Source organism: Chiloscyllium plagiosum, unplaced genomic scaffold (assembly GCF_037043375.1).
Source record: "Chiloscyllium plagiosum isolate Xiang-an unplaced genomic scaffold, Cpla_swu_hap1 HiC_scaffold_2, whole genome shotgun sequence".
Lineage (NCBI taxonomy): Eukaryota > Metazoa > Chordata > Chondrichthyes > Orectolobiformes > Hemiscylliidae > Chiloscyllium > Chiloscyllium plagiosum.
This window is the reverse complement of record NW_028270140.1, coordinates 20462745-20475612: the sequence shown is the minus strand read 5'-3', so window position 1 is coordinate 20475612 and position 12868 is coordinate 20462745. Positions and strand designations below refer to the sequence as shown.

Sequence of the window (12868 nt, the reverse complement as noted above, 5' to 3'; positions counted from 1 at the left end):
GGCCAAGCAATATTTTGCACAACACATTCTGCAATTAACCATTCCTCCAAATGAGAATCCAGAATACAAATACATTATTTAGAGTAAGTTACCAAAATAGTTAACTCATCCTTTCAATTAATTGAACTGATCATTCCCTGATAAGAACTGAAATTAGGGGAAACAAAATCACGATTTCAATGCACAAATAAAAGGAAAGTTATATCCAACACAAAATAATAGACAAACTGGAGTAGTGAGGTCATGAACTATCGAATAAATCAATCTGTTTTATTAGCCATAAATGCAATTCACAGATCAGATATTCATATTTCCAGACAGAGATGTATGTGATTAAATCAACAGATTCTATATTGTATTTATTACATGGATCCCTGTTTTGAATGTCTGGGGTTTCAATTTACGTTCTATATATACATATATGTTGTACAATCTATAGATAATACAATATTTCCATATTTTAAAAAATGCAACTTGTGTAACATATTTTCAAACAGTTGTCCAAAATAAGAATATTTTCTGCAAGTCCCTTCAATATATCCCAGAAGAATCACACAAATTAAGACTATGTTAGATTTAAAAGTAATTGTGCAACCAAATCATCATTTTCTATAAGTTAAAGTCAATATAAGAGGAAACGTATCTCATTTTGCACTTGGAATTTATTCTCCGAATGCCTTAAATGGCTGTAATGCCCAATTTCTCACATGCCATTTTAGGAGTGTCTCATCAGCAATACAAAATTCCTAATATGCATCATTTGCTATTTCAACTATATGTTCCCAGGTAAAATTACACAATGCATCCTTCATTAAGCAACTACTTGCCAAGATATACAAATATGTAAAGAAAAATCAAGATCCTTATGACTTGACATGTACTTTCTCAGCAAGCTTTTCAGCCCTTATATTTTAAATACCAAAACACAGGTACTATGAGTGTATGTTTCAACTTCAATAGTAATGTTCACTGCACATGTAAACAGTTCAGTTGTGAATCCATTTTGTAAGCCACATCATTATTTTTGTTCATTGTAATCTTCAAGCAAAAAGGTTACTTGGTAAACATGTCAGAATTTTCACATGGCATATACCTACTCTTCAGGTTAACCTCATAATCATATCAAAAATGTTATTTTGTTTTTGTTAAATACTGTGCAATGTCAGGCTGCATGTGTAAGCTCTAGTCAGCAGGGTCTCTGGTCCCACATTGAACACATGGATTGAATTCTCAGTCAAGCTGGTACTTTAAATTCAGTTTTGATGGGTCTTAAACAAACAGTTTGCTAAACCAAGATTCACACAGCATTGAGAATCACTGTCCAGACTTTAAAGAATCATCGCGTAGACACACTTTAGAACACACAACGGCACTGTTGGCAGGAGTGAACAATTCAGACCTATGTCTTTTCATACTCCTGCCTGAAGTATGACACATAGAGGCAACAAAAAGGTGCAGAGAAGTAATAAAAAAAATTAAAATTACCTTTAAAATACTGATGGAATATTAGAAATACCACATTATACGGCCAGATTTTAATACAGAATATTTCTAAATATTTGTAATACAGATTTTCTCTCGCCTTTCTTCATTAACCAACAGTCAAGCAATTAGTTTTCATCTTTTGACAAATTTGCTGCATTCATAACCCTCTCTTAACAAGCAACATTTGTTTAGTTAATCTAGATGCAAACCTGATTTCTGTCAAATTGTATCATTTCTGGGACAAGCCAAATTCAATGTGCAGAAATTAGTTACCTGTGAATGAATTAAATCACACTCCAAATTGAATAGCAATGGGAGAGAACAGACTTTGATACTGGAATTCTACTAATTCTGAACAACGACACTATTCATGCATTTCTTTCTTTAGAAGAAAAGGAATTCTCGGTTAATTTTGGACAAACAATGACCATGTAAAACAGGACCTTTGAACGGAAAGTATATCAGGAGAGTTTCTCCTTTATGTACACGACAAAGGATAAGTTTTCTAAATTCCACATCTTGGAAAGTAGCATTCAGTGGACAGTCAACCAAATATTGGCTTCAGTGTAAAGTGCAAACACTTCCAATTTTTACAAAGAAACGGTAATTAACATTTACTTCACAAGTTATTACAAATCATTTCTCTCAGGTGCCAGCTGACACTTGAAGACTCATGTCAAGATTGTAGCATTTACATGCTAAACCTTAAATCATGGTGCACAACCATTTTCAATAGTCATTGAAATCTAAAACAGGAACATAATGCTTCAAAATAGGTCAACGCCCTAATTCATAGCACATAATATACACTCATGAACATTAAATTTACATTATTCCAGAAATCAACATTAAAATGAGAAAGCTGGAGCTTGGTGAAAGGAATTTCAAGTTTCAGAAAGACAAGCATAGTCTACATGGGTTAACAAAATGAAATTCCTTCTAGCCAATAATATTATGGCTCAAGGTTAATTGAAATCAACCAAAGAAAGCCATGATAAAATTACAAACAAAATATGGCAAACATGAACAAAGACTACAGAAGGTGGCCAAGTGGGTTGAATATGCCAACAGGAATGCTTCATCTCCAACCTTTAAAAGGTAAGGAACTGTTGAATATGTTCATTAAATTTAATAAACCTACACTATACATTTTAGAATGCCTTCATACAAAATTCCTCCTCTGCATCCTTCTCCAACATTTACACCTAGTAGTTTAATCCCTCTGTCAAAACAGATTAGATTTCAAAAGAATATTCATTGCAATGATTTAAAGATATAAATGTGGTTCTTAAGAGGGTGTCTAAGCACTGTCATCACCCTGCAGCAGAAAAAGATTGTCAAAATGATGCAGCAAGTGTATCAATCAAGAGTTTGTAGGAAGAATCCACACATTTTTAAACTACAACTCTGCAGTTCATGAAGATGAAATTTTAAGACAACTGAAGATATGAATATCTTTTGCAGGAGCTGTTCCAAAATAAGATAAAAACACACTATCATAGCACTTGGAGCAGCCTGGTCAATTATATTCAGAAGTTCGATGATTCAAAACAGTGCCTTTGATCCCTGGTTTTCAAATTCTGACCAAGCATCATTCAGTTCCATGAAGATCATCTTAGCATACTGTTCATAAGGTTCACCTGTAGCCTTAATTTAAGAAAAAAGTTTAGTGTCCAGTTCATAACAATGAAAATATGCTTTATTTCATTGTAGGTTTAAAATATCAGAAGCAAATTACATTGCAGGCAGAACCTAGCTCACAAAAACTGTTGTGATGGATCCCACAAGGATTTAGTAATCATTTATTTAACTTAACTCTACTTTTTCTTGATTCGGAGATGCCGGTGTTGGACTGGGGTGTACAAAGTTAAAAATCACACAACACCAGGTTATAGTCCAACAGGTTTAATTGGAAGCACTAGCTTTCGGAGCGACGCTCCTTCATCAGGTGATTGTCAGCCTGATGAAGGAGCGTCGCTCCGAAAGCTAGTGCTTCCAATTAAACCTGTTGGACTATAACCTGGTGTTGTGTGATTTTTAACTTTTTACTTTTTCTTGTTGGTGTAACAAAGCAAAGATCAAGTTAAATTCAACAATAGTATTCCATTTCCTTTCAAACTTTTTAAAAGTACTAATGATATTTTATTATGTTAATTAATGAACTCCCAGATTTAAAATTTATTGCAATTGACTTGTCTGATGATGCCATTTTGTTGACTTACCTTGTCTGGGTGAACTACAAGTATAGCTTTCCGATAGACCTTCTTCACTTGGTCTGGGTGCACTATGTCTGCCATGCTCACGGGTTTCCACTTAGTTTCACCCTCCCACAGTACTGTGTGCAGAGTTGACAATAAAGCCCTTATATTTCTCTCTTTTCCTTCAATCCAATCAAGGATCTAGCAAAGAATCAAAATTTCAATATGTATCCTAATAAGCAACAAGAATTTTGCAAACATTTTCATCTTTGTTATGATGGTTAAAAATATCACATAGCAATGGAAGTAAACTAGGTACCTGAAATAAAAGTGACCTATATTAAAACTTAAGTAGACAATGCTTAAAGATCTTCATACCATGTTAGGGATATGGACCAAAGGTGAGTGAAAGGAGTTGAAGTGCATATCAGTTAAAATTTGATTGAATGGTAGAATAATCCCAATGGATCAATGGCAAATTCCTGCTCCTATGTTCTTCTTTACCCTGTTGTATTCTGAATTTCATTGTTTTATCAATGCATCCTTGCAGTCAATGTAAAAAAGCCCAGAACAGCAGTATAATAACATTTCTCACTGCCAAGACATCACTTTGTAAAAGCAACTGACAACTGAAACCACCAATCATACCATAGCACCAGAAGATTATTTAACTGAACAAATTGATTCATAATGAATTTGAAAATATTTTTAACATTAGGTGCAAATGACGAATTGAGATCGACAAATATTTTACCAATTACAGTTAGAAATAGCTAGTCAATAATTCAATCTCTCTTCACAATCTCCATTAAGCTGCCATCATATTTAGCAATTTTAAAAAAAAAATCATTGAAGCCTCTCTCTCTTGTTGGTTGATTAATTGAATAGTGCTATCCATAACTGGATGTGGCAGGACAACAGAACTTTCAAGTGATCCATTAGTTGTGGAATCACATAGCTCTGCCCTTAGCAGACTGCTTCCACTGTTAAACATGCATGTGATACTGTGTTTTAGCTTCTCCAGGCTGGCACCACCATTGTAAGTATGCTGGAACTGTTCCTGATGGACTCACTTCTCACTGAACTGGGGCTGTTGGCATGTTGGAAATTATAGAGTCAGGCCATGAAGTTAGAGATTGTGCTTGAATACAATTCTGCTGATGATCGCCACAGTGCCTCATGGATGCTAAGCTTAACCTGTTGGCCAGAGGTTGCTCACACATAAAGACAGTAGCTGCGAACTTGAGTTCCCTGAGCCTTAGCTGCTGGCTTGTTTGGCTAGTTTGAGCTGGTTCAGTTCTGAGGAGTAACATAAGGGGGAAATCATATTTGGTGGAAGAGTATTGAGGTAATGCATGGAATGAGCCTACAGTAGAAAGACACCACTTTCAGATGAGCTGAGAACCAATAAGAATAAGACACCACGATTCTGGAAGACAAGGGAAAAGGAACAAAAATGAAGGATTTCAGTGTGCCATCAGTGAAAACTCCTGACAGCAACCTTTGCAAAGTATGGACACCACATTTGAAAGTGTAGAGAGGACTCCAAGGCCGAGGAGTAAACTATCTGGCCAGTGTGAGCTTCTATTCTTGGGTATTAGCTTTTATTTTTATTGACTGTTGCAGGAACATCAGCTTAGTGGATGTGTGCTGGATTTTAGCCTTGTATGAATTGCATGCCTGCTGTGAACGTTTTCCTAACCAAGAAGTATGATTTGTATATCTGTTTTAACTGAACTAATAAAGGTTTTGGTCAGTTGATACAGACTTGACTCTTGTCGTCTTTGCGCCAAGCCAATAACTCGCCAAGGGAGGTAACCAGGCAACAATCCTGTTCTAAATCTTGCCTATTTAGCACAGTGGTAATGACACACAATGCAATAAAATGAAGGGTGGGCTCAAGTATAAGGAAAGGACTTAGTCCCAAGGAAAATTGTGAAGTTACTCTTACAAGACCAGCATGGAGAGATGGATCTTCAACAACTAGTTTGGTGAAGACGCATTCCTATTGGTGATTCTCTCATTACCTGCTGCAGGCTAAGTCTGGCAGATATTGTGCTTTGGATGTGGGCAGCTTAGTCAGTGGTGATACTATTGAGTCACTCTTGGTGAAGAACATTGAAATTCACTATGTAGAACCACTGCTGTTCAAAATAGAGAAATGTTGATTCATCAACTTAAGGAGAGCAGTATATGATACTTAGTAGAAGGTTTGACCTGATGCCATTCAGGCTTCATGGGGTCAAGTGTAAATGAGAACAACCAGGATCACTCTCTCTCTCAATTGTTTGGCACTATGCCAACATCTCTACCAGGTCCTGCTGGTGGTATAGAACATACCCAGTAATAGTGAGGGTGGAGTCTAGGACACTAACTGGAGGGCATTATTCAATATAACTATGTCAGCCTGCTTTTGCACATCATTTCAGATGTTAGTGGGCAGGACCATGCAAGGTCTATTGGGTAGGGTACATCTTTGTCCTATCCAGTGCCTAGGTTGAGCCATGTAGTCTATCCATTAAACATTTCTGGAGGAGAGTATACATACTGAGTGGTTTCCTTAGCAGTTACAAGTCAACCAAGCTTTTGTGAGTTTGAAGTCACATGAAGTATAGACATTACGTTTCTTTCCCTAAAGGATGTTAGTGAACCAGATGGGTTCTTATGAAAATCCAGCAGTTCCAACATGGTTAATGCTGAGATTTTGCTCTTTTTCCAGATTAATTTAAGTAGTTGAAGTTAAATTTCCACAACTAATGTGGAGGAAACTGGACTTATGAATTTGAAGCACAACTCAGTACTCAAAAGAAAGCCTGTTCAACACCTCTTTACAATATGATGATCGGTAAAACCACATCACAAATTTGGAATGCAATAGGGACACAGCACATTCATCATGAACCTAGATAGGCCTGAGCCAACCTGAGTTAAAAGAGATATTCTACTTGTATTTGTAAACTCAAGGGCATCAACTCTGCATCAAATGCAGAATTAATTCTGTACGACAAAATTTTTTAATAAGTGCAGAAATACAAGATACAAAGTTCTATAGTCAAAGGTGCAGACAACACTAAAATAGGTGGGAAAGTACATTGCAATGAAAAAATAACATTTTTACAAATGTATTTGGAAAGGTTAGGTGAATGGGCCAAAATTTAGCAGATGAAGTTTAACGTGGATAAGTTTGAGGTTCTCCATTTTGGTCAGAAGAGTAGAAAGCTAACATTATCTAAATGGACGGAAACTTCAGAGTACTTTAGTGCAGAGGGATATGAGAGCGCCCAAGCATAAATCACAGAAAACTAGCATGCAGGTACATCTGGAAATGTTGGTATTTAATGCTAAAGGAATAGAGTATAAAAGTAGGAAGTGTTGCTACAACTGTACTAGGCATTAGTAACTGCACCTGCAGTATTGTGGACAATTTTAGTTCTCTTACTTGAGGAGGGATATAATTGTTACTGGAGGCAGTTTACAGGAGGTTCACTAAATGGATTCCAGAGATGAGGGGCTTGTCTCATGAAAGGAGATTGAGCAGTTTAGGCCTATAGCTTCTGGAGTTTAGAAGAACAAGAGGAGATTGAATTGATGTACATAAGATGCTAAAGAAGATTGACAAAATAGACGAAGATAGGATGCTTCCTCACATAGGGCAATCTTGAACGAGAGGTCATAGTCTTAGGGTTAGGGGTACCAGATTTAAAACAGACATATGGAGAAATTACATAGCATCTGTGGAATTCAGTACCCCAGAGTGCAGTTCATGCTGGTCATTGAATAAGTTTAAGGAGGAGATCAACAGATATTTAATGAGCAATAGGTTGAAAGATTATGGAGAGTGGGGCAGGAAAGTGGAGTTAATGGCAAGATGACCTCAGCCATGATCATATCGAATTGCAGGTCAGGCTCAATGAGCTGAACTGACTACTCCTGCTCCTAATTCTGCGCAACATGTTCATATTCTTCAAACCTTCAGTTTTAAGGGATCCATTTCTTTAGTCAGTTCTTCTCTTCGTAATTCTGCAATAGTCTTTGGTTCTTTTCTGTCCGCTGTACTAGAAAATCCTTGTTCCGACAACAGGTCCTGAAAGTCATTTACAGAAACTTTTGGTTTTGGTCCTGCAGAAGGGAGGAAAAGAAAATCAATTGAATAACAAGATTTTACTATGAACAGTTACTTGCAGTAAATTATATTACGTAAAAGAAAGTCTTTTTCTAACCATTGAAGTAGTTTTCAATAGAACAGTGGAGATTACAGAATGCTTTGAAATAACTGCTTAAAACAGGAAGTGGAGGGGAGATTAGACAGAGACAGGAATTCAAAGAGGTGACCCCACAGGAGGGGCATACATTTAAGATTAAAGTGTGAAATTTTAGAAGGAAACATTGCTCAATAGAGAGGGTTGAGAATGGAATGTGCTACTGAATGAATGATTGAAACAGGAACAATGTCAAAATTTAAGAATATATTTGACGGTATTTAAGGAAAAAGAAGAAAGGCATATGGAAATAAAGGAAAAATGTGAGGGACTAGTGAGTTTTTTGTGACAAGGTATCATGTAATTCAAGGAACTTTTATGATCAGTGGTGAAATGCAAATGCTTTTGAACAATTTCAAATATGTAAAATTCAAGTGGGTCGAAACATTACTTTCCTTTTTGTTTAATTGTTCAATGCGGTCTACTTTTAACTCACAACCACCTTCTCAAGCACAATTAGAAATGAGCAATAAATGCTGACCTTGCCATAGGCCATTCCATAGGCCAGACAAGGGCATATAAAAGGGCAAAGTTCAATTATGCAAATGTTGGAATTCCACCAAACAAAGGAAATCTCTCCTTTCTGACCAGTGCTGGAGTGGAGGATAAGCACAAACATGCAGCAGGTTGGCCAAATGGTTTAAGTCCATATTTGAATTCCTTTGTTAATCTATATGTTTTAAAAGCAGCTTGCCCTCCTTGATTAAAAAAAACTCAGTTTGACAAGTAATTTTTAAAAAGAAACAGTTGAAATGTAAAACAGAAGAAAAATTACCAAATCCAGGCCCTCGGATGCCTCGTTCCTCCCGTCTCCCCATGACACTGAAATTCAAATTGTAGTTAGGTTTGGTCTGGGCTGCTGGTCTAGGCTGATGTGGCTTTGATTGCTGAGTCTGTTGCTGTGAAGTAGTATTGCTGCCCAGTGTTCTGCCAGACTGCCATGAACTGCTGCCCACTGGCTGTGCCGGCTTCGGAGTGAATGTTCCTCCAGCTGTAAATCCTCCACTCAAGGAACCTGTAGAAGCATCAAGAATGATCATTGCTATAAAGACAAATCAACTATAGAAGTCATATTATTTATCTATTCTTTGTCATCACATGAAACAGAGCAGATTACATAGCATCCCAAACATGTGTGTCATGTTTCATAAAGCATAGGATTTGTACTGAGACTGACTTTGTTACTTACATAAATAATTTAGACTCAGGAGAACAATATCAAAATTTGCCATGGACACAAATTTTGGGGCGGGAGTGATAATCAATACTGCAGAGGACTGGAAGATTATACAGGAAGACATTACTATGCTGTCAGAGATGCTGTATAACTGCAAATAAGTTCCAAATAGATAAATGTGAAGCATTTTGATAGGAAGAATAAGAAATAATCCTGTGAAAACTAATTAACTAAATGGTACAGAAGAATATAAGGATCTGGTAGGTACAGATGAACGAATCACTTGAAGCTATGAAAAGAAACAAACCTGTGGTTCGAGCAACAGAATTAAATAGCAGGTAAATTATTATTAACCTGTACAGAACCTTGTTTTATCATACTGGGTCTCCAAATTTTAAGGATACAGAAGCACTGGAAAGTCGCAAAGAAAATTTACAAGAAGATAATTGAGCAAAGATGGTCAGAAACAATGGATCAAGTTAAAAAATATAGTAAAATGAAAAAAGGGCTCTTTTCTCAGAAAAAATGAAAACAGAGGAGTGACCTAATAGAGGTCTAAAAGATTATGAAAATGTTTGATAACGTCAGTATAAATAAAACTTTCATTTGCAGTGGAGACTACAACTAGCAGCAGTTAAAATAAGGTAATCATGAACATGTTCAAAACAAAATATGGCAGAAACCTCTTTGCCCAAAGAGTGATTAGAATGTGGAACGTATTATTCAAGTAATGAAGCAAATAACAAATGCATTTAAATATGAAGTTAGATAAACACAAGTGAGAAAGCTGTAGCAGGATATGTTGATGGGCTTTACTTGAGGTGTAGTAGAAACTTCTATGAAGCATAAAGAAGGGAGGAATAAAATCTGTGAACATAGTCTGAACAGATCAATCTCATCAATATTTACATTGCAAGGCTGTTATCTTATGACACACTTAACATGTCAATTATGAATGACTAAATGCAAGGTCCCAAAGGCAATGAGAATTTTTTTTTACCGGATCTGTCGGTTCTGTATTAATGGTTCAGGAACATTACCTGGTAAATTGGAACCAAGGTTACCAATGTCAGCAAATGGATCAAAAGATTTTGAATGACTAAATGATGCATTTGAAGGAGGACCGGAGGCAGCACCAGATGATGAAGCAAAAGTTGAGCCTACATTAGGAACAATCCAACATGAGTTACTTACAAGTTACAGTCCAGCAGTCATGAAACAGAGAAGTGCAATATTAATGGTGCAAGTTATATTACATTATCTGGTCAGGCAAAACTCAGATCTTGTGGACTATACCACATACTTGTTTAATCAAAACTAACTTGATGGCCAATGTAAGAATAATGTTAAATTATCATATCAGCAAAAAAAGGCTTTTCTTAAAGAAGTAGAACTTCATAAATATAACTTTTTTAACATCACAATCTATAAATAGGCAGATAAATATATAGCTATATTTGTAATTCATAAGAGTGAATAGTCAATACACCAGAGCACATACTTAGAAAGTTTGATGCCTCTTCCACTGTTCAATGATTTATTCAAAATAGCTAAGAGAGTGTTTTCTTGTCTATCTCTTTTACTCAGGCAAATTGACTACACATTTATATAATCTGCCTTTGAGATGAGGTATTAAACTAAGACCCCATTTGTCCTCTCAGACAGACATAAACAATCCCATTCACCATTCGAACAGGAGCTTGGGATTCTCCAAATATCCTGGCCAACATTTATCCTTCAGCTAAAATAATTAAAATGGTTGTGTTTTTTGGCCACTACAGTGTCCAGATTGGCTTGCACATTGCCTACATGACCAGAGTGACAACATTTCAAAAGTACTAAAGTAGCTATAAAGCATTTTGGAACATCCTGAATTTGTGATAAGCATTATAAAATGTAATTACTATATTTAATTTTCTTTTTTATATTATCCCCAAAACTGGATGTGTGTATTTAGCCTCAATATGACTGGATAGCTGAATCAGCTTCTTGATCAGTGGTTTCAAGTAGTTTTTTTTTAATTCAATCCAGTGTTTAGTTGTGAAGTATCAAACCCTTTAACCTAAAGGTGAGAATTCTAAAAATTTAGCTGAAATTCCAAGTTATGCGTTTTCAAAAGAATGGGAGCACATCTCACATCTGTTCTTTTCAAAGTAGAAGCACAAGATATCCAAGGTGCAGTTTTACAAAAAAATATCAAAACAAGCATATGTTACTTTGCATTGTCTCTGCAAATGCTGTCTTGTTATTCTGTTGGGGAACAGCACTGCTGGAAGGCCACGAATTCCAGCCGCCCATGAGGTCTGGTTGACTGGTAGATGATGATACTTTTGATAACTCAGGTGTTGAGTTTCCTACAAGAAAGCATAACGTGCAAATTTATATTAATTCAAACATTTTCTAAGAACCATTTAAATACTCATGATAACTAAAAACAACACAATCATTTACACCCAAAGCAACCATCAAACAGTGTGAATTACAGCAAGCCATGTCCACAAAAGCTGTTTTTAAAACTGTACTCTAAATAGATGAAGGGTGTGAATTGTAATGTTCAGTTGTATTTTATTAGGTAAAATGATAGCTTAATACATATTTTAAAGTGTGATATTGCAATTCGTCAAGGGATAAAACAAAGGAACATACTCCGTGAGACACCTTAGACCACAAACAATTATAGAATGATGACAACACAGAACATTTAGTCCATCGTCCTTGTCAAGGGGCAGCATGGTGGCTCAATGGTTAGCACTGATGTCTCACAGGGATCGAGGTTTGATTTCACCCTCGGGTGGCAGTTTGCACATTCTCCCCGTCTGCATGGGTTTCCTCCCGGTGCTGCAGTTTCCTCCCAAAGTCCAAAGATGTGCAGGTTAAGTGGATAGGACATGCTGAATTACCCCATTGTGTCCAGGGATGAGTAGATTAGGTGGATTATTCATGGGAAAAATCAGAATTACAGGGATAGGGTAGGATGCTCTTAGGAAGGTCGATGTAGATTTATTGGGTCTGCTGCCACGCTGTCGGGATTCTATGATTCAAACTTAATGAGAATAGCTCAGCTAATGTCACTTCCTGCCATTTTCTCACTGCAAGTTGTTATTGCCCATTCTCCAGTTCTCAACCCATTCAACAATGGGTACAGTTTATCTCTATTCACACAGTCAACACCTGTCATGATTTTTAACAATCACATCAAATCCTCTGTAAGGACACTTAATGATTCGGTATTGCTGAACAAAGAAATCTTGGAGCGCAGGTTCATACTTCCTTGAAAGTGGAGTCCAGATAGACAGGTTACTGAAAAAAGCACTTGGTATGCTTGCCTTTATTGGACAGTGGATTGAGTCATGCTGCGGCTGAACAGGATATTGGTTAGGCCAATTTTGGAATACTGTGTTCAACTCTGGTCTCCCTGCCATAGGAAGGATGTTGTGAAACTGAAAGGGTTCAGAAAAGATTTACAAGATGTTGCCAGTGTTGGAGGGTTTGAACTATAGGGAGAGGCTGAATAGGCTGGAGCTACTTTTCCCTGGAGCGTCTGAGGCAGAGGGATGACCTTATAGAGGTTTATAAAATCATGAAGGGCATGGACTGGGTAAAGTCTTTTCCCTGGGGTGGGGAGTCCAAAACTAGAGGACATACGTTTAAGGTGAGAGGGGAAAGATTGAAAAAGGACCTAAGGGGCAACTTTTCCACAAAAGTGGTGGCGCGTGCACAGAATGAGTGGCCAGAGGAAGTGGAGGAGG

The 12868-nt window shown here is 36.8% G+C and overlaps 1 protein-coding gene across 3 annotated transcripts in view; it reads right to left on the bottom strand.

The window, feature by feature from the left end:
• Positions 1–249: 249 nt before the first annotated feature.
• gak (cyclin G associated kinase) overlaps positions 250–12868 on the bottom strand; it is a 116934-nt gene continuing 104315 nt past the window's right edge. For all 3 annotated transcript variants that reach the window (XM_087995243.1, XM_087995240.1, XM_087995241.1), the window contains 6 exons: positions 11336–11473; positions 10160–10279; positions 8718–8957; positions 7654–7802; positions 3708–3884; positions 250–3132 (listed from right to left, as the gene is read on the bottom strand). In XM_087995243.1, the coding sequence (XP_087851369.1) occupies positions 3031–3132; positions 3708–3884; positions 7654–7802; positions 8718–8957; positions 10160–10279; positions 11336–11473 (926 nt within the window). In that variant the 3' untranslated portion in view covers positions 250–3030. The remainder of the gene's footprint in view (positions 3133–3707; positions 3885–7653; positions 7803–8717; positions 8958–10159; positions 10280–11335; positions 11474–12868) is intronic.